We start from the raw sequence: 27,565 nt of genomic DNA, 5'->3' as shown, positions 1-27,565 counted from the left end.
CGCTCTGTACGCGGAGTTAAAATTGGCATCATCGAATGCATAGAGTGCATTGTCCGGGTAGTTGATGAGGCGTGCCATGATCCAAAACAGTCTGGTGTGTGCCATGAGTGAATTCTCCCCCTGCTCCAGCAGCAGGAGGAGATATTTTGGCCGAAGGAGGGAATTCATAAACACAACAGAAAGAAAAAGGACTGAGGAAAAACTGAAGAACAAACGGAGGGGAAACACGCAATTTACACTGTTTTAGTCTTGGTCTTCTGTTACATTACCGTGCCGGAATGAACACGGAGCAGAGGATAAGCAAATTGATTAAACACATGGGTAAAAAAACAAACAAACAAAGGAAACAGGAGGAAGACACACATACTGACTTGTAGACCCTGAAAGGACAAGGCTTAAAAAGACAGGATGATTGGGACAACACAGGTGCTAGGAATGAAACAATTAACATGGGACGTGGAACACATGGAGGGAAAACACAACCTAATGAGTCCAGGGACATCATATTAAACACTTTTAACAGGATTTAGCATGTGCATGGACCCACACACAATTGTGGACAAATTCAAGATTCAATCATCAGTAGAGGTCTAACCATTCTATCCATTGCTATTAAGGATGTAGCACTATCTGATCACTTCTGTATTTTCTGTATTCTGTATGTGAATGTCAGCAAGAAGACAAAAATCATAGAAAATCAACAGAAGTTCAGGGTATGAAAAGTCAATGCAGAAAAGCTGAGCGGATGTGGCAGAAGACAAAACTTAAAATTCACTATAGCATCTATAAAGACAGCCTTCATGCTTTTAATGTGAAACTAGTCACCGCTAGGCAAACTTTCTTCTCAAACCTTATAAACAGTAACTTAAACAACATACACTCTTTCTGTTACTGTTGAGAGACTTAAATCCCCCCTTGTCAGAATCACAGTGAAATGCTCACAGACAGCAAAAGCAATGAGTTTGTTTCCTTTTTTTCTGAGACGATCAATTATATCAGGAAAGTGATTAGCACATCCCCTAGTTCTGCTGAGGTAAGACAGATTTGACCGCAATATCAAAAATAAGATACTGTCTGCTTTTGAAGAAATTGATAGCAAAATTTTGTAAAAATAGTACAGCGCCTTAAATTGTCAACCTACTATCTTGAAACAGTTCCCACATATTCTTTTTAAAGGGTGCATAACCATTTAGAAGCAGATCTCTAAGACGTGGTGAACACCACACTTCTTTCTGGGACTTTTCCAAACTCCCTGAACTGAACTGCAGTTGTTAAACATCTTCAAAAAAAGAGCAATCTTGATAACACCATACTGAGCAACTATAGACCAATATCAAATCTTCCTTTTATAAGTAAGATTATTCAAAAGGTAGTCTTTAATCAGCTGAACAACTACTTAAACTCAAATGGATACCTGGACAACACTCATTAAGATAATATATGATATTCACTTAAATCCTGATTCTGGCAAAATATCTGTGCTGATACTACTAGATCTAAGTGCTGTGTTTGACACTGTCGATCATAATATACTATTAGAGAGACTGGAAAACATGGTCTGGCTTTCCAGGATGGTAATGAAATGGTTCAGGTCATACTTAGAAGGGAGAGGCTATTATGTGAGTCTAGGAGAGCATAATTACAAGCGGACTTCCATGACATGCGGAGTCCCACAAGGGTCAATTCTTGCACCGCTCTAGTTTAGCCTGTTTAGCCTATATGCTCCCAATAATTCAAATAATGAGAAAGAACCAAATTGCTTATCAGAGATATGCTGATAATACCCAGCTTTACCTACCCTTATCTTCAAATGACTACAGCCCCATTGACTCCCTCTGCCAATGCATTGATGAAATGAATAGTTGGGTGTGCCAAAACTTTCTTCAGTTAAACAAGGAAAACACTGAAGTCATTGCTTTTGGAAACAAAGATGAAGTTCTCAAGATGAATGCATGCCTTCAAGTCAGGAATCTTGGTGTGATTCTGGAGACAGACCTTAGTTTCAGTAGTCATGTCAAAGCAGTAACTAAATCAGCATACTATCTTTTAAAAAACATTGCAAGAATTAGTTGTTTTGTTTCCAGTTAAGACTTGGAGAAACTTGTTCATGCCTTTATCTCCAGCAGGGTAGACTATCGTAATGGTCTCATCACTTCATTTAGAGTACTTTTACTCTTTTATAAATCACTCAGTGGCCTAGGACCTAAATACATTGAAGATATGCTTACTGAATATAAACAGTAAGCATATCTTCTTAACAGTGGCTCCTAACAGACCACACGTTATGACTGAGTCAGTTAGAAATACCAAGAGTTGACACAAAACAAGCAGAGTCCATTTTTAGTTATTATGCTGCCTGTAGTTGGAATCAGCTTCCAGAAGAGATCAGATGTGCTAAAATATTAGTCACATTTAAATGCAAACTCAAAACTCACCTGTTTAGCTGTGCATTAAATGAGCACTGTGAAATATCCTAAACTGATTTCACTATAGTGTATGTATAATAACTGTGTATTCTTAACTTTAAATTCATTTTAAATATTTTAAATACATTTTAAATCATTTTCAAAGTTTTTAAATTCCTTGTCTTATTGTTGTGATTATTTTAATTATTATTTTATTTTATTTTATGTAAAGCACTTTGAATTACCATTGTGTATAAAAAAAATGTGCTTTATAAATGAACTTGCCTTGCCTATTATTTCTTTTTTATTTGTTTTATTTTTATTTCTTTATTTATTTTTTAAATGACAAAATAGCACAAAATTTAAATGAAATAAAATATAGGATTTTTTGTTTTGTTTTTCATTATTCATCCTGCTTTCATAAACTCTCATGATTTATAGAAGATATATTTCAGGCAGGGCCTGTATGGCGTACTTTCTTCAAGCAGTTAATCATCGGATACCAGTGTAATATAAAATCTGAATTTTCAGACTGGCTTTATGGAGGCATCCAACCAAGCCACAAATATAAGTCTAATTTAAACTTTATTTAATTTAATATTTTCAAGCAGTGAGAGATATGCTGACTTGCTTCCCCGGTTTATTTTTCTTTTCTATATTTTGTATTTGTTTTTAGGTAAATGAATAAAAATGAAGACAGCGCTTTAAAGAAATTGAATTCTTTCATATGTCATAGTGTGGAAATGTCTTTGAGTGCTTTATACATCAGCATGTCATATCTTTTCTCTCATAATCAATCATCTGTTATCTGATCAAACTCTTATTTAGCACGATGCTCTTCAAGCGTCAGAAGGTTTTAAGGACATCTGGAGATGATACAAAAGTGGCTTCTTTCAGTAATAAAAATAAATCGGCTATGGAAAATTTATGCACCACATACTGTAAATCACGATTCACGTCTCATAAAAAAATCTGTCTCTAGACAGCCCGTGAAGATATTTTATTAAAATTTGGCTCATTTTATATTACAAACTTCAGCTTTGCTTATGCCGTGACAGCTTTATATTTTTTTTCTTATGTCATGTATTAGAAAGAATCAGATAAACATTTAATTAAGACTCCAACAAGATGGCGAAGAGGTGATCCTTATATACACCGATTCCTTGTGTTGCCGGTGATGATGCATTTGAAGAAGATCCTACCCCGGATGAAACTTTCTGAAATACAGATCCCAGTAGTGGAAGGATTGATCTCTGTATGCTTGTACAATGGGTTTATCACATGCAGAAATCAACACGTCTAACCATAAGCATCCAAAACAATATCCAGAGATCCAAGAAGCGGCTCCATCTTTGCTCATTGCTTTGAGTGTCCATTTCGTCAAACATAATCTCTGTTCTGTCAGATTCAGCTGCTGCTGTTCAGATTTCCAAAATCCAGCTAATATCTCCAGAGGTTTGGCCCAAAACGACATCCCAAAGGATGGAAAGTCTATCCCGTTGAGCTCTCCAAACAGATGGCGACACAAAAACACACATATAACACTGCTGTCCTTTGAGTTAATCACGACTGTAACAGTTTATCCTCTTGGAGTAAAAAAGGAAACAAACAGAAATAGAAATAAATCATGCGGCTTGTTTTAGTGTACAGTGACTTTTACACAGACTGTACAAGGCATCAAATATATTCATCTGAATCCCATTCAAAATACTTGTCTACATAAACCTTTGAAATGAAATGAGTTTGTTTTTGAAGTATGACAACCAGACTGTATTTATAACCTCAGGTGTGTTAAAATGCAGCTGATGGATTTAGTTTAGGTGTTTTGTCTATTTAGAGCACACACCAATGCGGATCTTCATCTGTGTTGTGTGCCTAATTTAAAGTGCCGTCTTAAAAACAAAGTTTAATGTAGATCAGCCTACTTAAATCAACAAGCCTACGCTGTACATCACCAACGAAGAACTCCTGGATAGCAGCTGCACTGAAAGTCGCATGCCCATGAATCTACAGAGAATTTAGAGCCTCCAGCTGGTTTTATGATTACTGTTCCAATTATGAAGAGTAAAATTTGGAAAGAATCTTGCTGAACAACCTTCTATTGCACGACCCGTCTCATTATTCAAAGAAATATCATGGTGTATTTTTTTGTTGTTTGTTTCATGACCTTGTTTAAGGATATTCTGGGAGAAGACTCTAATTTTACTCTCATTTTAACATGGATAACATTTTTTACTGTAATTTTAAACAAGAGTTTTTGCCTCAGGTGTCATAAATTTCTAATGCAATTGGCTATTGTGTGTCTTGTTTATATAATATTTATAATATATTATATTTATAATAATATTGTATTGATAATATAAATACAGCATAATTAATCACATAACAGAATAAAAGTGCAGGAAAAAATCACTGCATGAACATATCCCTTAGGTGACAGTATTTTAACAGCATTTCATGTTGGTTTTGTGTTTGTTGTTGAGAGATTCTATATTTCATGTTTTAATCCAAAATAATCCCAATGCAAATGCCTTGAAAACCAAAACTGAGAAGCAAACACTACACACAACTCCACCATAAGTGTAAAAAATAGTTTTCAGAAAGCGAGCCCAGATTTGGTGTAAAACATGGGGCTCTTATGTAGTTTGTAAACAGTACTGCAACGTGCCCATCTCAGCAGTCTTTGGTTAAATGATATAAAAACACCTCAGGACATCAATACTAGAGCAGAATGTCAAGCAGAATGAATCCCATCAACCGCAGCTTCAGATTCCTTTCAAAACCTTGACATTCCTTGAAGAACGCTCTGTTCTTGTTGATAACACAGTTTCGGTTAAATGTCACTGTCTTATTTTCAACCACTATCATTGCTTTTAAAATACAATGATAAGGGCATCATGGGGGAATATGTCAATTTGATGCTTTTTAAAAACTATATCTTGGTATTAATCTCAAAATGTTCAATCTGACCCTGATTAACCACAATAAGATCCGTCAGTTACTTCTTCATCTAGTTTGCAGTAGAGGATATTTTAGTGTTTAAGGGCCCTATTCTAATGATCTAAATGCAAAGTGTAAAGTGCACAGCACAGTTGGACTCAAGGTGTGTCTATTTTAATGACAGAAAAATGATGGCGCTGGATGGAAAAATGCGAACGGCGCCAGACTGAAACTAGCAAACACAATTGTGCTTCGTCTTGCTTCGCATTGCGCCGGCTGTGTGATAGGGCCCATAGTGTGTTTAATCACTTGTGATGTAAGTTAACCTTTTGAATTAAGTGCTTTTTGCATTAGAATAAGCTAAATTATTTTAAAACACTTCTTAAAGGTATCCTGCAATGCCAATTTGATATAGGGAAAATGTTAACCTCTTTCATAATTCAAACTGCTTGAAATCTGCACTCAAAATAAAATGAAAAATTCAATATATATTGTATTTTAGTCAGAAAGACATTCCATTTTCAATTGACAAAAAAGACAAATTAAATAATAATAATAATAATAATAATAATAATAATAATAATAATAATAATAAAGACAGAAAACCAATTCACAACAACTATAGATTTTGTTCAGCTTTAGTGGAAATCCATGATGCAGCATGATCTTGAAGATGGTAAACACAGTGCGGAAATGACAGCCGCTTCAAGAGGTGAAAAGCAATCATCTTCAGCACTTAAACGTGGGTGAAATGTACTTGAGATGTTTAGGAGGACACAATCACAGCATTCAGTGGTGCTGAAGGTCATGTAACTCGTGAAGGTTGAAAGCTCAGGACATTTCTTTCAATCGATTCGTCTGCCCCTCCAAACCCTCAAAAAAAAAAAAAAAAAAAAAGGAAATAAGAGCCAAACAATATCTTTTCAACTACACTGAAATGATGCTCTGAAATGACATGATTGTGTGAGAGATTTGATTTCTGCCATTGATGGCTATGCTCAAATGCTACATGCTAGCTTTATGTGCCTCTCACATGATGTGAGGAACACAGAGTTACCAACAGGACGGAGGAGTCAACGAACATACAGCACATGTAATATGCCAAAAACAATGCAAACCACTGCAGTTTACCACATAGTCAAGCTGAGCTCAGTTAGCGATCCAGACACAATATGTACTAAGCAGTGGTGCTGTTATTTTCACTTCAAGGCTGCTTTTGCATATGAATATACGACAAGTGAATGGCTGTACAGAGTGGAGGGAATTTGTAAGCAGATACTCTATAATTACTGTATATCTGTTCATATATTCATATGTTACACAAATATAGACTCTTCTGAACGTCAGAGCATGTATTAAATCCACAGCTGGAGATAAAAGGTCAACAAAAAACAACCAAAATATATGGGGTGCAAAACCCCGTCTGTGCATGTTTGTTCTGTCCGGAGTTTTATTTTAGTGTGAAGCACGTGTCCATTATGGCAGTTTCCTTCTCCTAGGCTTTAGAAACGAAGGTGCTTCTGGTGATGATTGTTAGACTACATTGGGTGGAGTATTGAGGGACAACAGTGCTTTCCGCTCCGTCCAAATAGCAGGCGATTTTCTCTTGGCTCTGAAATAAGAGTGATTCTGGGAAAAAAAAAAGAGTCATTGTCTTGAAACTATAGCCACGCTCCCCTCATGAGGCCGGACGTGAGAAGCAGAATAGCGAGTCCATTACTCATGGATATCCTCATACCTGTGGAGAGAGATGAGAGGATATTGAACAGAAAGGCAAAACAGAAGCACTTCACTTCAAATATAATGAAACACACCGGTCTAGCCTTGATTATACAAGACTGAGCTAATAGCATAAGAATACTTCAAACCCACAGGCTTTTGCTGCTCATTTATTGTACGACCCTTTAAGGAAGTACTTCAAAAAAGAAAAATAAATGCAGATTTTACAGCAAATATATTGTAAAAACAGGCACGATTACAAGCTGTTCCACAAAATAAGTAAAATATGGAAATTATCATAACTAATTGCTGACTTTCCATCTAACTGTTGTTATGTACACTTTGTATTTGCATCTAGGAAATCCAGAGGTGTCAAGTAATGAAGTACAAATACTTTGTTACCTTACTTAAGTAGAAATTTGGGGTATCTATAATTTACTTGAGTCGGCTACAGCCTGGAGCCCTGCGCTTAGACTAACATGGAAGTGACTGAATGCAGCTGCGGCTACCGAATATACTCGGGAGTCGGTAACTTACTACCGGTACTAAAGAGACGCTGGTATCATCACATTTTTACATTTTCAGCACCAACTTGGTAGTGGAGTGCCAGTACTTGTGGCATCCCTAGTCGCCGTTTTACTGTTTTACTGATCTATAATATAGAAGCGGCTTCACTGTCTTTTGGCAGTTTAGAACGCGATGAGTGAATCAGTCATATATAGATCAGTGCTGCTAACGCGTTTTCATTACTTCTTCGCTGCTCTAAACACTGTTGGGAACGTTACTTTAAAAAAGAAATTAATTATAGTTACTCACTACTTGTTCCAAAAAGTAACTGAGTTAGTAACTGAATTACTCTATAATAAAAGTAACTCGTTACCAGGGAAAGTAACTATTTGCGTTACTGTAAAAAAAAAAAAAAAAAGAAGTTGCTATATGTGAAAGAATGTTTTTTTTTTTTTTTTTTTTTTTTGCAGTTTTCACAAGTCAGTTAAAATGAGTAGAACAGACAGGTGTTCGTACATAACTTTCGATATTTATTGCACGTCAACAGACAGCAAGAGTTTTATTCTGCACTTCAAGTATTATCTTTGTAAGAGAAGTGTTTTTGGCCACTAGCTTTGTAGATGCGTGCCACACATTACATGCAAGTTCTTGCCTTTGACCACAATGAATTTGAAGTAGTGCATATCTCCACCTTGAAAATGCCAACTTTTCATCGGATTGCTCCTGAATCGCCATCTCGGCTGCGAATCTCTGTTTAGCTGTTGCGTGCATGCACGTGCGCGCGTGTGTGTTTGGCGCCGCTGGCGTCATAATCGCTTATCTCGTTATCTCTCACTCGCTGTGTGAGCCAGGGGTGCATTCAGATAAATCAATGCATAGTAACGCATCACATTTTACGTCCAGTAATGTTAACGGCATTGTAACGACGGGAAAAGTAATTAGTTAGATTACCCCGTTACTGAAAAATAACTTTGTTACCTAACGCCCTTCTTTTAAACGGCGTTATTCCAAACACTGGCTCTAAACAGGGGTTGCTTGTGGCAACACAGCACAACTTCCTGTGTTTGCAATGCATTCTGAGCAGCAAAGAAGAACCGTGCAGCGGTTAGGCAAAGCTAGCGGTCATAAGTGGGTCTTGTTTTAGAAAATGGTATTGGATCGGTATATGGGTTCATGTACTCGCCGATGTCGATGCCAGAATTTGTTGTGGTATATTTTTCCGATACTAGTATTGGAATCGGAACAACTCTTATATAAACTAAAATAAAATGAAATAAAGTAAGCATTAATTTTGAAAATAAATAAATAAATACAAACACACATAAATAAATCATCTGGTTGCCAATGTTATGGTTCTCATTTTTGATTAGTGTAACTTAATGTTCTTAAATAATGTAGGTTTTTCCTGTGGTTTAAGTGATAGAGCATTGCGTTAGCAGCGCGAGGTTGTGGGTTCGATTCCCAGTTAACACGTTAGGTAAAAATTGTTAGCCTGAATGGACTTTAAGTCGCTTTGGATAAAAGCATCTGCTAAATGCTTTAATAATAATAATTATTATTATTATTAAAATTTCATAGTACTAAAGCAACAAGGATGTTCATGCACATGGTATACATCTTATGTGCAATATTACTAATACTATTACTTTTTTAACATAAAATGCAATCAGAACAACTCTAAATTGCCCAGGTACTGTACCACAAAATAGTCCTGTTATTAGTCTGTGTAAATAAAGAAGATGCTATCTGCCTATTCACAGAGGCCTTGTGCTAAAACCTCCCCATATAAATCAAGCTGAAAACTGCCATTACACCATGAAAAGGGGTTAATGTTGAGCCTCCTGCAGCCGAATATGCCTTTCTAAAGGCTTTTCAGAGTATTTTTAAAACAACCTATATGTGACAACAGCTGTGTTACAGAGAAACACAAGTACAGCTCTGCGCTGGATGCCAGTTTAGAAACAGATAAAACATCAATTTAATTAAAATCTTATTTATTTATTTATTTTGTGGTGCAGGTTTGTATAGGAACACTTTGATAAATGATGGATGTCTTACACTTTTTCCACAAAGTCAGTTTCTGGGTCCTATTGTTAGCAGGTTTGATCATGTTCCATGTTCTCACTCAGTACTCTAAATACGCCTGAATTTTTTTTAAAACCGCATTTCAAGTTGTTTTTCCTCCGATTTTTTTTGTCCTTTGAACAATGAAATTAGGTGCGATACAAGGCCTGAAGACTTCAAAGCAAATGCGATCTAATTCCGCTCTGAACTTATTGCACACCTGCCTCGAATACAGAAGAGAACAGGAGAAGCTCAAGGATGTATACTGGTCATAAAACCCTAAAACAAGGCAACAAAGAGGAAATGGGAAATTAAATATTCAGTAAATCATGGTGACATTTATAGGATTTTTCCGTCAGCCAGAGCGCAGCGATGGGAGGGGGTTCGGTGTCCGGGGAGCTTCGCTGGAGCTCTAAATCAGAGAGGAGAGGAGGATCCTCCCATGACCCTCTGCTCCTCTCTGCCAGATCTCATTTGGCCCGAGGTGATCAAGCCGAACGGGAACCTTCCTGAAACAAGCAATCACATCGGCCCCAAGCTTTCCGCCCTTCTTTTGCTTGCAGTAATTAATCATTCTTGCAGGCCCTTTTAACTCTGGGCCGAAATGCACTGTCGATTATGCGTCACATCTATAGGTTCATTACCAGTCGCATCTGATTAGCTGTAAGGAAGAGTATGAGTCATGCCAGCATGTCAGGAGCTGTAATTACAGCTCGCTGATGCTGTAGTAGTGACGGATCTCTAAGGCTAAAAGAGGGTAGAGTATTCGTGGTTTCCAGCATCTTTTACTTCTATTTTTTTTTTGGGGATTGTATGATCTTTGCTGGTTTTGGATATTCTAGAATGTACAAATTGGTTCCTATTCAAATCAAAAGTTGAGAACTGAATTGAATTGGCCACGGTGTGCAGGATGTTGAATTAGAATGACAGAACTGGATATTCAGCAAGGTTACTCAATCTCATTAGTCTAGCATGATTTGGGACACAACGATGCAGAATGTGTTAACTATAACCTGATTTTAAATATGTAAACCTAATACCTGATTTTAGTGCAGACTAATAATACTTGAAATGCAAATATTCAAGATCTGGTGGAGATATTTTCCAAAGTTATTAAACACACCCACACTTTTTTCAGATTTTATATAACAGAGGCAATGTTTCCTTTCAAAAGACAAATTAATTTGCTATTTTGAGGTCAGTAGAGTACCTACAGACTATTAAATTATAATGATTCCATGCTCCATGCAAATGAAACATTTTACATATGTACAAATATGCTTTTTATATTTAAATTTGCAATATTATGTTGCAACTAATTAAAAGAGCCATAATAACTGGTTGGTCCCTCACGGTAAAACTCTCAAAGACATTTTTATATAGCAATGAAAATGTAGAAGCATAATTGCAATAGAAGTACGTACAGTAATGTGAAACTTTACAAAGTGGCTGCAAACTGAGTTTGAGTTTGAATTCCAATTACATAAACGCTGAAGTAATTAAATGTAGCTTATTACACTTACAGTGATTAGCCATAAATATCTTGCTCAGATATGAATTATTATGTACATATTTTAAATGCAAATTAAAATACTAATAAAATTCGCTCATTAGAAGGATGATGTTTATTTTATTCATTTTCCAGTAGTGCATGATATTTAATACAGTGGAAAGTTAGAAAATTCCCTAAACACTGCAATATCTATCATTCTATGGTATCACAGACGATTAATAATGAAATCTTGCAGATACACATGAGCCCATTTCTAATGACAATCCGCAAACATCTTGAAACACAAATGAATATATGCTAGAGACAGAAATCGATCCCTGAAGCGTACGTAAAGCATCTCATACCTGACCCTGTGCTGTGCTCCACTGTTTTGGAGTGTGACGTCTGCAAAGTAGAAGTGGACTGGGACTTCTGGTCTGAACTCAAGCCGTTGCTGTCCTGGCCGAGAGCTGAGCTGCTCTTGCGGGGTTTCTTATCGGTCAGGTGCAGCGGAGAGCTCTTCTTAATGGCCCTGTTGCGCGGGCGGATGGTGGCGTTGACTTTTAGGTAGGCTTGAGCTTTGTACTCCTTCAGTTCTCCATAGTTGGCATCTGTGACGCGACATTCGTATAGACCCTCATCATTCTTGCTCACCCGAGAGATCTGCAGATTGTGGGAGATGTCATTGCCTTGGACCTTGGCTGTCTGTGAAGAGAATGGAAGACAGATTCTTACATGTACTTGCTGCTCTAGACCAACCGATAACATCTTTATTTGCTAGCGTCTTTGCTTTAGAGGCCTTTCATAACAGCAGAGGTGCCATCAAGTTATTTTAACCCTATAAAGCCTAACTGTATCATATCTAATGTGCAAAAGCCTCTAAAAGATCAATATTTGCTTGTTGCTTGCAATCTCTCCTACATGGAGATCGTGTTGTCTGATTGATAGTATAGAGATTTATATGCAGTCAAAGCTCTTTTATTGTAATTTTACAATATTGTATTCTCATGTGTCTTTCTGCTATCAACTCTGATTTTATATCAAGTAAGCTGCATTAACCAGCTTTAATAAAGAGATTATTCTCCCAACAATCAAATACATGACATAATTTACTGTATCGTTGCAAATATGGTTTCTGGAGTGTGTAGTAGTGCATTCTGAATATATAGCCATAGGTCATGTACTCACACTTATTTTAGTCCCTTCTTCATCAGGATCTGGATCTGGAATCAGCTCCATCTGCTCATGAACAACAATAACAGGAGAGTTTAGGGGTTCTCATGTTGTAAATCAAATCTACACTTTTTACACTGTGTATGAAAATGCTGTGATGACTAGTGTTTTCACAGTAAACTGAAATTTGAAGGAAAAAAAAAAAACAGCATGGAAGCCTTTTGAGTTTCTGTGACAACAGTTTTCCAAACACATCTCATTGTGAATCTTGTGAAATGCTGTGATCGTCTGACCATTGTTGAAAAATTGTTGAAGATTATACAACTGTGGAAATACATCATATCTGGTGCCTGCTGTGTTCATAAATACATTAAACTCACAACACATGCAGAGATATTTGGTGCATTTACTGTAAACCAAGACATTTAAAGTGACATACTTTGCTCTGAAACTTACTATGCAGAGACCATACACACACACACACGCACACACACACACTTTTCATTCAAACACACACAGTGTTGCTCTCTCTATCTTTCTTTGGTCATCGGCAGTAAGTTAACTCAAGGCTGGAATACACAACACTGATTTTGCCCAGATTTAAGCAACAATTTACAGTCTGGACAAGTCAGAGGTAGTTGCAGATTTGAGAAATCACTGAAAATATTTGCACTGTATGATGGGCACAGATTTCCGTTTTTTAGCTTTAGACAATAAATCCAGTCAGTCAGAGCAACAAACATGATTGATATTTTGAGTCGATTTTAGAACCTGAAGAGGCATTTATGTGTTTAATGAATCTCAGAAGTGACATAAATGCATTTACACACAAATCACAGCTTTATACAATACTTTGACTCTAAGGGTTGAGGTGGGTCTGAGCAGACGGTATGTATTCTGACTTTAAGCAGCAATGCATCTTCATAATGAATTCTGAGCAGAAATAGAGCAGGTGTAGTATATGATCTTCAGATTTTCATAAGGCAAGTGTGTGATGCCTTATGTTTTTTTAATTATTTGAGGTTTTGAGAGTTAAGTTGTACGTTCCAGCCTTCACTGTTGAAAACACGAAAGTGAGAAAGAGCAGATGGTTCTGGTGCATCAATGATACGGACAAACAGAACTGAATGGTTTCAAATATTGTGACCGGTAATCAAAATTAACACGAATATATGAGTCAGACTATATGAGTCAGACTAACTGAAATAAGCCTGGCTTATTTGGTAAATGTGTTTTATGAAACTGGCCTCGAGGAATTAGAAGTGATCATATTTTTTTTTTAAATTGCATTTTGCTGGATCTAACTAATGACCTAACTAACCTGTTTGCATGTGCACACACAGCAAATTACATAACACAATGTGAATTATTACATTTCTGCATTCCGTCTGAGCATTTATTATATTTTATTTTATTTTATTTTATTATGTTAGTCCAGCATGCCAGACAGACATCTGTGGCTCTTTACCACGTCTCATTCTGCATTTATAAAACTTCATACTAAAAATAGTTTAATTAATGACTCTTATTTTTGCATCAAGTGGGTGGTTTTTAATTAATCAGCCAATTATCCTGCTTGTTAGAATGCAAAAGGTCAAATAATTGAGTATCAAAATGGCGAGCTGATTATCGGTTATCATTATCGGTTTAGACATTCCATATTTATGGATCTCTAATTACACGGAGAGAAAAAAATAAATCATTCAAGCTTGTGCTGCCGTGAACTTGAATTGTTGTTCTGTTACAAATTATGGCATAAGAAACTCTGAATGTTTGAGAAGAGCATTTAATTGTTTGTTTAGAGACGACATGTAGACAGAGAGAGGTGATCCGTCGCCAGAGCTAACCGAACAATGATTCATTAGAAGCAGCGCAGGAACAGATGGCACTGCAGGCACCGTTTTCTGCTCTTTAAGGAGTTTGAAATATTCAAAAAGCAGCACATCAAAAAACAATCAACACAAAATCCATCAGGCTAAAGAGAAATGACGCTTCCGCCTGACAACATGCTGCTGAATGATGAACTTCATCTGTTCGAGGTCTGAGGCAATTGGTTTTAGATTAAGCAATAAGGAACACATTAGATTCCTGGTAAACGTGTTCATCCTTAATGCCAATAATGTCATGTTTGCTTGCGGCTCTCTGGAAGTATTATATGTTCAGGATTCATCCCAGCTTACCTTTGGAGAGAAAGTGAATACCCCTGATGAGCTGATTCTGACACGGTTTGAACCTAGATTTAAAGCCACCTATGCTCTGTGCATTGGTTTTAAGTAGGTATCACTTATTTAGAAGAGAAAAAGTGCCAAATGGCATTTTAAAGAAGTAGAAGTTGCTGACAGGGTTGAGCATAAGTGCAGAGACTCCTCATGCTGCCACATGATATCAACGACACTGCGTTGAATGCTGCAACTTTCACTGCAGTTTTGCTGAAGGGCGAACAAGGACAGAGAAACACTTTCTGGAACTGACTGACGGATTGAACAGCAAAAGATACAAACTGTAGAAGTCCATGATGAGATTCACAGTAACCCTTATGAAAAAGTATTAAATGTAAAACTTCCACTTGTAAAAATATTACCTGCAGATAATATTACTGAAGGTCACTTAAGTGTAACTAAAGCAAAACTAACTCTAAACTAAAGCAAAAGTAGAAAAAAAAAGTACTGTTTTGGAAAGTTATTAAAATATACCTGTTTTTACAACAGATCAGGGTTACATATAAAACAATTTAACATATCTGTTACTTTATTTATATATATATATATATATATATATATATATATATATATATATATATATATATATATATATATTACTAGTGTTCCAGTAACAATATGAAGAATAGGTACTGTTTTTAGATATGTATTTAATGTATTGCCCCAATGGCATTTTGTTTTAAGCGTAAATTAAACTAAATTTAAGTTTATGCTTAAACAAATACCATTTTGATTCAACAGTATTCTCTTTTAAAATGCATTTTTTATTCTCAGTATATAAACTTGTTACAGTATATTATCAAAACTTCCTTCTGAAATAAATGCATCTAGTTTTAAGAAAACAAAAAATACAGTTGTTTTCCAGAAGGGTTTTAATTAATCAAACTAAATGCAGGCATCCTCAATAGTATCAAGTTAGTGAAAGCAAGCTTTTAGGGCAGTAGAAGGACTCATGCATCCGGATAACTCACTCAGAGCTGACTGTTGGTTAATACAGGCCGTTGATCTCCATTACACTGAGATCTCGTATCTCCACTATAACATTCTTGCCATTGACCGGGACCTCCTGTAGCCTCCCATTAAAATCAAATACAATTAAACTAAATGTGCTCTAATGAATTTCCAATCTCACTAGTGGTTCTAGGTGTTCAGCTTTGACTTCTAAGTAGTAGCTTGCACTGCAAAGAGCGACTCTTTATTTTATGAACCCACTGATATTCTAATCCTGCTTCATATTATAAGGTATTATTAAAGCATTTAATGGAGCACCCTTTCCATTGCTGTCTGTCATCTTCCACTGATGCAGTTTCTGATGAATATGATACAGGACGACTGACTGAATGGTGGAGTCTATTAGGATCAGTGGTGGACAGTAACGGAGTAGCTTTACTTCGTTACTGTACTTAAGTACATTTTTCAAGTATCTGTACTTTACTGAAGTAGTTTTATTTTGAGCAACTTTTACTTTTACTTCACTACATTCCAAAGCATAGAATCGTACTTTTTACTTCACTACATTTCATAAAACATATAGTTACTCCCTATAATATCATGTGCCCCGACACGCAGAAGCGGTGTGTGATTCCTCATGAACGAACTGAATCTTTTCAAAATAAACTTTTAAATCGGATCGCGAATCAAACCAAACAATTCGTTTACGAATGTTCTGAGGTCGACCACTCACTGATTCAAATGAACCGTTTAGTGCGAGACGAGTCCCCAGAAGTAAGAACCGGGAGATCTTGTGAGCGCGCGTGCGTCTGATGTTGCTAAAAGTAAGTTATTAATGTCGAAATTTTGGATTAATTATTGTAACTGAAAATCATATTTAGGTCAAAAATGTCAGTTGTTTGGGAACTAAATCTGTTGTAAAGAGTGATATATTTAAGCCCACTGAAATGCTCAAGTGCAGACGATGCAGACATCAATTTTAGGTAAAAAAACAACAACAACAACAACAAAAAATTAAATAAATAAAAAAAATAACACAGATTAAATACAATAACTAATGCACGTTCAAATTCACCGCTGCCTTAATGTTAACAGTTTTATTAAAATGTCCAATGTGACGTCTGTTTTTATATTGTTTATCGACAGTAACGTTATACATATGTATATTGTTTGGATTAACTAGACGAGTAGACAGACATGAATGTTCATCGTACTGAAAATAAGTAAATATTGTTAGCTGATGCTAACTGTCTAGCTAACAAGCTTGTTGGTGCTAAGTTGATGTAATTTTTATAAATAATGTCCAAATATTTTTATTCAGCCACCTTATCTTTATTTACAAATTTTTTTATTATTTTTTTCCTTAAAATGTTCTTCCTAACTTCAGGCCTTATTATCATGTCATATATACAGTACAGACCAAAAGTTTGGACACACCTTCTCATTCAAAGAGTTTTCTTTATTTTCATGACTATAAAAATAGTAGATTCACGCTGAAGGCATCAAAACTATGAATTAACACATGTGGAATTATATATGGAATTATATACATAACAAAAAAGTGTGAAACAACTGAAAATATGTCATATTGAAGGTTCTTCAAAGTAGCCACCTTTTGCTTTGATTACTGCTTTGCACACTCTTGGCATTCTCTAGATGAGCTTCAAGAGGTAGTCACCTGAAATGGTCTTCAACAGTCTTGAAGGAGTTCCCCGACAGATGCTCAGCACTTGTTGGCCCTTTTGCCTTCTGTCTGCGGTCCAGCTCACCACTAAACCATCTCGATTGGGTTCAGGTCCGGTGACTGAGGAGGCCAGGTCATCTGGAGCAGCACCCCATCACTCTCCTTCTTGCTCAAACAGCCCTTGATGCCTTCAGTGTGACTCTACAATTTTCATAGTCATGAAAATAAAAAAAACTCTTTGAATGACAAGGTGTGTCCAAACTTTTGGTCTTTACTGTAACTTTGATATTCTGTAAAACAACAAACTTTAAAATACTTTGTTCTTACTGGTGAAAATCAGATGGTCATCTCTGTTTTCTCTCAGGTACATCACAGTGTAAGCTTCACAGTGAGCATTACTCGCATCAGCGTAGTCCATATCAACAACAAAAATATATCTTGACTCCATATAGTGGTTATTTTGAAAAAATCCAAGGTATTTTAAACAGTAGGATTATTAAAATGTGCTAATATAAAATTAAATTAAGTAGCCTATATAAAATTGCAAACATCTATCTTGCAGTACTTTTTTACTTAAGTACATAAAAAATTTAGTACTTTTGTACTTTCACTTGAGTAAAATTGAAAAAGGAGTACTTTTACTTTTACTGGAGTAATATTTTACCATATGTATCTGTACTTTTACTCAAGTACTTGATTTGTGTACTTCGTCCACCACTGATTAGGATGCAGATAAATGAGCCTAAAATTCAAGATATGAGTAAAAAAAAAATCATTATATTTATATTTATATCATATTATACAGTTTAGTGATATCTCACCAGCAATATAAATGTGATACTGATAGCTCTGTAAACAAGTTATTGTTGTGTTGATGTTTTATTTTTTATACTATTTTCTTTATAACAAAAATAGTTCCAATCAAATCCATACATTTATTTATTTTTTTATTATTATTATTTATTTATTTTTTTTATCGAGTGCGTGAATGAGTCATTCATGAAGACAGTGGGTATGTTCCAATACCCAGTTTTTTTGTACTTGACCACTTGTCTACTCACATTACATATTTCCCGTGTTTGGCCCACGTGTTGAAAACCACAAGTGTGTGTAAAACTTTTCATTACCTTATGCAACACACTTATATTGTTGTAAAAATGCAAGTGTTCACAGACCTTAATGATGGTGTTCACTACTTTGCATTTTAAACTAAACATCTAAATGTCTTTTCAGTAGTCCCTATGTCACGATCACACACTGAAGTGCTCATGATCTCCACCAGAGGGCACTTCATAGCTGACTTTTACTATTCACCCAGAACTCAATTTCCCACAATCCTTTGCCAAGACTTTTCAGCACTCATCACCAGTCCACAGATGCATCAAATTAGAAAGACTATAAAGGATTTACCCACAAACACATCACTGTTGATTGTTAGTCTGTAGTGAAACTGTGTTCTCCTGTTTACCTTGTTCCCTGTTACTTGCCTTGCCTTGTTTTTGAGCCTGGACTGTTTCCTTCTTATTGATTGCTTGCTGCCTGCCCTGACCATTGCCTGCATATCGGATTACTCTTTTGTCTGTTCCCTGAGATTGTACTGTTCTGCCTGTCTGACTACACTTCTAATAAAACCTTGCATATGGATCTTCTACTCTGTCATTATGGCTCCCATGTTACACCCAATGACATGCCACAATTTAATAATTGTGCTGTTTATAATTATGTGATTCGAAAAAAAAAATGGGGCAAATGTACACTACCCATACTCTTTAAAGCACACACACAAAAAAAAAAAAACGCTTTGTTTTACTAACAAATTATATGTAATATATAATTATTCTTTTTATTTAACTTACACTGTAAAGGTTACAGTGAACTTGCGTGTGTAACGGGTTGACAGAGACATGAGGCGAGCTGATCCATGAGCAAGGCTTTAATGAATGACATGGTCAAAACAGGTAAGAATCAAACAATGGCAAACAGAGATATAGAAGGTGAGACTGAAAAGTAATCCATAAAAAGCATGGGTCAAACGATAGCAAACATAATCCAGAGGATGAGGCAAACATGTAAACTAACAGGCGATAATCCAGGCAAGGGTTGAACAGAGTCTAAACGGTAAGATGAGAGGATATCGAGAATACACAGGCAAGAATCAAAAAAACACAAGTAAACAGGAAAAACAGGGCAGGAAACGAAACAACATGGGCTAAACAATAATCAGCAGTGAATGGTGTGAGACTGAGTTATATACTGACAGGGTTACAATGCGGGAGAATCGAATCAAATGTTATAGAAATTAATCAGATGGGCAAAGGAACAAGGAAACACAGAAACAATAGGGAACGAGAACATTTCAAAATAAGAGTCCACATAACCAAGGCTGTAGAACATAGACTGGGATCCTGACAGCGTGGGATCTTGACAAAAATATCTCACAATTTAATTCCAAAGCATGATGCATGATGGGATATACTCAAGAGAGGTATTTGAGATATAGCTTTAGTGTGCATTAATGGCACTGCACTTTGGCATTTAAAACCCTGGGACCAGTTTGTGCACTTACTTCCTGTTGCATTCACATGCTCTCAAGTGGCCAAGACCACAAGTGTGGGTATTTGGACAAGCCCTGTCAATCGCTTTGTTTCTAAATAGATCAGCCTTTGAATGAATTTCAATGAAAACTTTCTCTCTTCTAGTCTATGAAAACATATACTAAATAGGTATTAATAAAACACCATAATCTGAATCTGCAGCTGAAAAAGCAGGAATTTAAGAAAAACCTAATAATAATAATAATAATAATAATAATAATAATAATAATAATAATAAACAGCTTTTTAAATTATTTAATTGCTGATTTGAAAATAAAAGTATTTTTTCAGCTCTTTCATTAAAAGAAAATGTAAACAAGTATTTTTTTTTTAAATATTATAATTATATATATTTTTTTTTTCTTGCTGTCACATCGGCTATCCTGTTAATGCATGACATTAACAAAGTATTACAAGTTCACAAGTTTAATAATGTGAAAAAAAAAAAAAAAAAAACTTTTATTTGGCTTAATTTTCATGTGTGGAAATGCTCCACTGCCTGCCGCACTAATACCTCTGCTAGTTTTGACGCGTCATTTGTGATTCTTACGCTCTTCATTATAGCACACTGTCGTTCTTCACGCCCGCTGGAATTGACTTCTTGTAAAATGTGCCCCTGCAATTATTTTGCATAATGCACGAGGCTCTGAGGTCCCCGACACTGAATTAATGTCAGGGAAGAAGGATAGCATCATCTATATTAAGATATACACATATCTCACTTGAATGGCCACAGCTGTCAAGCATATTTCACTGCAGAGATAGAGATGAAGCCCTCAAATCTCTGCGGCTGAACCTTGAGGATATCATTATTATGAATCTGTATCTCCCTCTTAATGAGGATATTGAACAGTATGTTTTTGTTCTCAGGGCAAACAATATGATTAGATACAAATTTCTGAAACTCGCTCTATCACTCTCTCTCTCACACAAACACACACACACACACACACCATATCCATTCAGCACTCGGTTTCATCAACTTAAAGCTGGCCGGACTTCAACAAGTTTATATTATATTGCCCTAGTATGCTGTTTGTATGTGGCATAAAGCAGTGATGCATTATAATGGCCTTGCTTTACGGCCATCCGAGCGGATGAAATATGGCTGAGGCAGCACATGGAGTGTATGGAACATGTTCAACTCTTCGCTTAATGACGTCTGGGCTCTGTGCAATGAAATAAATGTGTGTGCATCTGCAGATTTCCAAACACTACAGCAGATAATGCACAGGAACACAGGGGGCTTCGCTTCTGAGACCACGCTGGTAGTGATTAATCCAGTTACTGTATTTCACACACTTAGGCAGTTTTTCCAATAAAAGCATCCAGATGTACATGTGACGACAGTCATTAGAGGTCTTTATTGATTTCACTGAGGTTTTGAGAGCATTCAATTAATGTTGCCAATATTTTCATGATGTTTTCATGTCTTTGGAAAAGGCCTGGTAATGTAATGCAAAGCAATTTAAAATTTAATAAATGAAAAAAATGTCCAAAATGCACTGCAATGAAGGCTAGTTTAATTTAATAATAATAATATTTTATAATATATATATATATATATATATATATATATATATATATAGTGCAGATGTGATACTCATCTTATACAACAGTTCATTAAGAAGTTAATATTGTGTTATTTTAGACACAATGTTTTGCACAATATTTTTGTGGAAATCATCATACATTTTATTTTTCAGGATTTACAGATGAATAGAAAGTTCAAAAGAAAAGATTTTCTTTGAAATATAAATATTTGTTTTTTTATTATTATTCCTTTATTTAACCAGGGGAAATCATATTGAGACGATAGTCTCTTTTTTAAATAATCCCTGGCCAAGAAAGGCAGCACTTAAAAATGTAAAAAAAACCTCATCTACAACAAACAACATAACAAAGACAAAAGTCAGACACAACAACAAACAAAATATAACACAATAACAAAATAACCAAGACATCCTAGTACACGGATTATAAAGATCAAAACAGATTTCTTTTGATAAAAGAATCAAAACAGAACAGCAGCCTGTTGTTTGACATTATAAATAAAAATGTACTGTCACTTTTGATCAAATTAATATATCTTTGCTCAGTATTCATAAAAAAGTTTTAAAAAGAATATAATGAAAAATAATAAAATATTAAAATAAAATGTCATTAAAATAAAATAATAATAAAATTAAAGAAAATAATACATTAAAATCTTTCCAAGAGCTGCACAGTAGCCATTCAGTCACCAGCACGTTTTATCAGAACACTGCAAAGCGATCTAGAGATAGTATTTTCATCTGCTCAGTAGAAGAGTTCATTAGTGTAGCAACGCATCCATAACTGTACATACAAGAGACATCATTTACTTCTAGCATCTGCTGAACACACTGAACCCGTTTTGAACCGGTTTTCCACTGGTACACAATCAATTTTGTGTGAGTACCAACTCTACACCACTTTACTGTTTCAATTGGCTCTCTGCATTGACAAATTGTTGAAACATGTCAAATGTGGTATAGCAACATACTTGTTATGCCGAGAAAGCTTGTTAATGCCCAGAGGGATGAGATCATTTACTGTTGGGCACAGACACACTGTTGTGTGAGTCATGAATTATTCAGGCCTAATGTGAAGAGGCGAGAGGCCTGTGAAACAACATGTGAATATATGTATATGAAGGAAATTATTGTATATGACAACTGCTCTAGGTGTGACTCCAGACAGATGTTGTGGATGATTGATTTGGCTCTTGTAATGTAGTTAACAAGTGTTTATTCCATTTGTTGACAAACCTTGAGTAAACAATGCATCAGGCTATTGTTAAAGCAGTTTGTGTGGTGAATACATTGGTTTGTTTTTAATTAATATTTGTGTTATTATTGCCCCCTAAGAAAACAAACACAATCCCATCTGGAACTTTTACATTTTGGTGATTTAGTGGCTAATTTTTATTTCATATCATTTCATTTCATTCACGTTTGTGTACATTCTGCTTATTTTACTTTACTTAAAAAAAATATATATATATACTTTAAATCATACTAATATGAAATTGGCTCCTCATAAGATTGTAAAAAAAAAAAAAAAAAAAAAAAAAAATCAGTAGAAACATGCATAATATAATGACCGAAAAATTACCAGTGTTCCATCAACCATCAAACAAAACACAATGCAAATTCATAAATATTAACAAGGAACGTTGTTGTTTGTTTCTTATTGAAAATTTGCTGAATGACCAATCTGTTGCTAAAAAAATGGAATTCGAATTTCAAGAGAACCTTGACTGTGTCCTCTAGGGGGCGCTATGGGGAACACCTCGTCGTGACCCGTGTCTGAAGCATACATTGAAAAAACACCAAATATAAACAGGCTGACTGTTCTGTTTGAAGCATGCATCTGAAATGCTTCAAACTGACAGACTGATCTGCTAAGGAACCTGGATAGAGGCGAGGGTCTTTCTTCTGATCAAGTAGCCGAGCTGCACCGCACCACGGATCTCTCTACTTGCTAGCAAGCAGGCCGCCACCACGCTCCGACTCGCGCTCTTCCCCCACTTGCGAGCAGGGGTAAGAGGAATTGTGGGTCACGGGGAGGTAAGCAGAACATAAGGGATGTGATCCAGACGCTAAGGGATGTGGCACAGCACTGCTGGGAATTTCATGGATGCCCGGCCAGGTCACCCTGAGGGGTGTCCTGGCTACTTAGTTGTGCTGTCGCCTAGTATTCTGCATTCTTTCTAAAATCCTATATGGTGAGGGCTTCACGCTGATGCTTTGTGCCCTTTCTTAAATTGGTAAAAACCCAGTTTATCTTAGGCGCCACTCCACCTATGTATCCTCAGATACCTGCCTAAACAGGGTGTTGCTACTAGGGATCTGTTGAGACAGCTTCTTCAGCAAGCTTATGCAAAAGCAAGTGTGACAGGCAAGACTTGGGACCAATCCCAATTCTACCCCTAACGCCGCCTTCACACTGGCAGTTGAAATCTGCTCCGTAATACGAAATACTCCCCCAGTGGATGCGTACTACACCGCTGAAAAGCTAGAGTAGCGAAGCGAGTAGAACAAAAATGGCGGAGAGATTAGAATGATTGATATTGTCTGTATCTGAAATGTGCATGGTATATAGGGCTGCAACAACCCTGCACTCGAGCGAGAGAGACCGAGTGTGTCCGAGAGCGGGGGGCACAATATTTAATTATTCATTTTAATTGCATTAACTGCCCTTATAATGTAAGAAAATCATGAAAAAAAAAAATGACATGACAACTTATCGTTATAAAATCATTATTTATTTTATTAAAAGTTATGAATTCAGGTTTGTTTATCAGTACCATAGCAACGGCAACTTCCGCTGGAATTGTCGGATAGGAACCATCCGTAGCCTTTCGCAAGAGTTACATTTTTTTAACGTATCCGGATGACCAATGGACACGATTTTTTTTCGCACCGCACTCGTTCGGACCCGGTTCATAGCCGTTCGCGTGCGGTCTGTGAATCTCCATAGGAAAGGAATGACTTCCGGTAGTTTCGTAGCCGTATCGGAGCTGATTTCAACTGCCAGTGTGAAGGCGGCGTTACCCCTTCCCCTTCCCCTACCCCTACCCCTACCCCTACCCCTCTGTTTTGCACATTCAGGTGAAGGGGTAGGGGTGTCTCTTCGGAACACAGTTTAAGATATTTTAGATTTAGTCCGAGAGCTTTCTATCCCTCCATTGAAAATGTAAGTATGGTATACTGTCCATGTCAAGAAAGGTAATGAAAACATTATCAAAGTAGTCCATGTGACATCAGAGGGTCAGTTAGAATTTGTTGAGGCATCAAAAATACATTTTGATCCAAAAATTGCAAAAATTACAACTTTATTCAGCATTGTCCTCTCTTCCGGGTCTGTTGTGAGTGCGACGGCTGTGACTGTTGAAGTATGACACTCCTGATGTGTTATCTTTGTTATTTGGCGCACCAGAAAACACGTCAGCAGCGTCGTGAACGCACTCATAGGCCTGTTGTGAGTCTGAAAAAAAGTCTGAATTGAGAGATGTACATTAAACTTAGAATTGTGAGGGGACAAAAGTCTGATTGTGAAAGAGAAAGTAGTTTATTTTCTATTCCATGGTGGAAATGTGCTTCCATAGACACCAGCAGATCAACAGTTACAGAAAGAGTTCATAAATACATTCAATAGATAATTTAAGGTTTGGAGGGTCCGCGGGGTCTAAAAGCAGTTTCTTCGCCCCTCTCTCTGTACTTTAATATTCCAAGGGATGGGTATATGTTGCATTATTAAAAGGCCTGTTTTCCTCTGCATTCAGCGCATACACTCACTGCTGGTATTATTTGCTATAGGGAAATATAATATGATCTGCTGGTGTTCTAATGGACGGAAAACTATTGCAGTAGGTGAATGACAGAATAAGTACATTTAGTGCTGCTCCTCAGCATGGACGCGTCACAGATATAGTCTGCTATTCACCATGTTCAGGCTGATTCAGGCTTTCAGTGAAAATGAATGCAAAGAAATTGTCCAGTGGTTGTGAGGATGCGCTATGATGCTTTCAAATATGTGTTAGCTGAGAATTTCAAATAAGGATATGCAGTCAAGTTGTTTGGGGGAAAAACTGACATTTTAGATATATTCCTCACTTATGAAAAAAAACACATGAAGCATTAGAATGGGTGTCTGATGCTTTATGTATTTTTGCATTTCCACACCGCCACAGAGAAAGATGGGAATATTGTCACTCAAGCCTTTTGAACCATAAACGGCTTAAATGAGAAGTATACAGCTTTATAGTGGTTCATCAACACCAAATGTGTCAATTAAATCTTCCAGTCAACATTTCCAAGAACTTACTGTCATCAGTACCAGTTCGCTCTCTCCATAAACATGGTGTATATATATATATATATATATATATATATATATATATATATATATATATATATATATATAATATATATATATATATATATATATATATATATATATATATATATATATATATATATATATATATAAATTATGTTTAAAGTGATCATAATGCAATAAATGCCATGTGCTATCATTCAGCAGTATCCAGTATGAGATTTTACTTTGATTCATATGTTAAGCCTATTTTAAATAGATTGTAGATAAAGGTTTTAACAGTCAGATTCAGCCGTTTATTTATGATCCAGAATCAGATCCAGAAGCTGAAATTTAACAAGAGCAGCATCAGCAACAACGTCTCTATGTGGTATGTATTGAAACTGTTTATATTTGCTTAGCGGTTTTGGAAAATGACTAAGTTCCACTTTGTCGTCTTTTTTTTTTTTTTTTAAGCTGTACATGTGGAAAGTGCAGTTTGATGACAACATCGCATTGTTGTTTACTTGATGTGCTTACGCGCTGATAGCTAAGTTAACAACACAGAGATATTTGAAGCAGTTTTACTCACCACCTGCGGTTCCAACACACGATCGTGACCCTTTTTCGTTGGGACTGCATTATCCTTAAGAAATAAACGATGTGCAAATCCGTCGTCAAACTGGGCCTTGTTTGTAAAACAAGCATCTTCGAAATGCAGGGAACAAACACAAACACTTGCACAACTCCGTTGATGCTCTGTAAAAATAAACTCCATCCACTGGTCCCTTAATGCTGTTTCTCTTTTGGTAATCTGTGCAGGGTTGTCTTGCCCTGGCAACCAAAAACACACTTCTTTTGTGACATTTGGCGACGCTCTCGCTCTGATCAGTGAAGTCTGTTGTGCTCTCAGTGCTCTGCTATACGGGAGCGCGCTCTTCCGGCAGAAGTGCCTCAGGACCCATATAAGGAAATTCCGCTCCATCTAACTTCACACAGAGCCATACTCGAAAAAAACTTTCCTAAACTTGTGACAAACCGGAAGGAGTATTTTTGGAACAGAAATACTCCTTCAAACGTACAACTTAATTTTTGAAACTTTGTCCATGTTTAGCATGGGAATCCAACTCTTTAACAGTGTAAAAAACTCAGTATGCATGAAATAGCATTTCACCCCCCCCCCCTTTAAGGAGGTCAGTGGTAACCAAAACAGTTTGGTGTTAGTAAAAGAAAAAAAAAATGTCATACAGGTTTGGATTTAGGAGTATTTAATGATATAATTTTAATTTTGGGGTGAACTATCACTCATTTATTAACATTGAGAGATGTATTTATTATTATAATTGTTTAAAAGAAATGATGCAAATGATAAATAAGAAATTAAAACTATAAATGTCTCAATGTATACATAATTAATTAATTCATTCATTCATTCAGATGGCTGATTCAAATTAAGTAAATTGAATTGTTGGTTCACCCTATTCATTCAAAATGCAGATTCATTCAGATATTGTGTTCAAGCATTCGAATATTGCATCTCATAATTTGTGACTACAGTTGTATCCGATCAAATGTGCATTCTTATTCTTTAGCTTGGGTTAAACTGATTAATTTTACTTGGTTGGCATAGCTTCACTAATTATGTTTCTATTTGTTTCTCTGTTTTGTCACGGGATTTACATCCCGTGGTAACTTACACAAGCTCCAGTCTGGATCCAGAACACCTGAGAAGAGATGATGCTGACCCTCAGAGGACCTCAGATGATGCTAACCCTGAATCAACAAACAGAACTAACAAATAATGCTAAAAGTGTGACTGCATCATATAATAATTGCTGTTAACAGTGTTTATTGTCTGGTTGACTACATCTTGTTTAAATCTTTGCCATATGCACATAAACTGACAGTCACCACAGATAAGCTACTACTAAATATTGTAGAAACTTAATTCCGTTGCTTTGCAATGATTTGTATCG

General features: G+C 36.1%; 1 protein-coding gene across 1 annotated transcript in view; it reads right to left on the bottom strand.

The window, feature by feature from the left end:
• Window positions 1-3,398: 3,398 nt before the first annotated feature.
• Window positions 3,399-27,565, bottom strand: part of vstm2a (V-set and transmembrane domain containing 2A) — a 46,068-nt gene continuing 21,901 nt past the window's right edge. Inside the window, exons 3-5 of the mRNA XM_052542737.1 lie at window positions 12,316-12,366; window positions 11,493-11,832; window positions 3,399-7,083 (exon numbers count right to left, since the gene is read on the bottom strand). Of these exons, the coding sequence (XP_052398697.1) occupies window positions 7,007-7,083; window positions 11,493-11,832; window positions 12,316-12,366 (468 nt within the window). The 3' untranslated portion in view covers window positions 3,399-7,006. The remainder of the gene's footprint in view (window positions 7,084-11,492; window positions 11,833-12,315; window positions 12,367-27,565) is intronic.

The sequence above is a fragment of the Carassius gibelio genome, chromosome A24, assembly GCF_023724105.1.
Source record: "Carassius gibelio isolate Cgi1373 ecotype wild population from Czech Republic chromosome A24, carGib1.2-hapl.c, whole genome shotgun sequence".
In the NCBI taxonomy this organism is placed as follows: Eukaryota; Metazoa; Chordata; class Actinopteri; order Cypriniformes; family Cyprinidae; genus Carassius; species Carassius gibelio.
The sequence above is the reverse complement of the archived record's forward strand: the minus strand, read 5'-3'. Positions and strand labels throughout refer to the sequence as shown.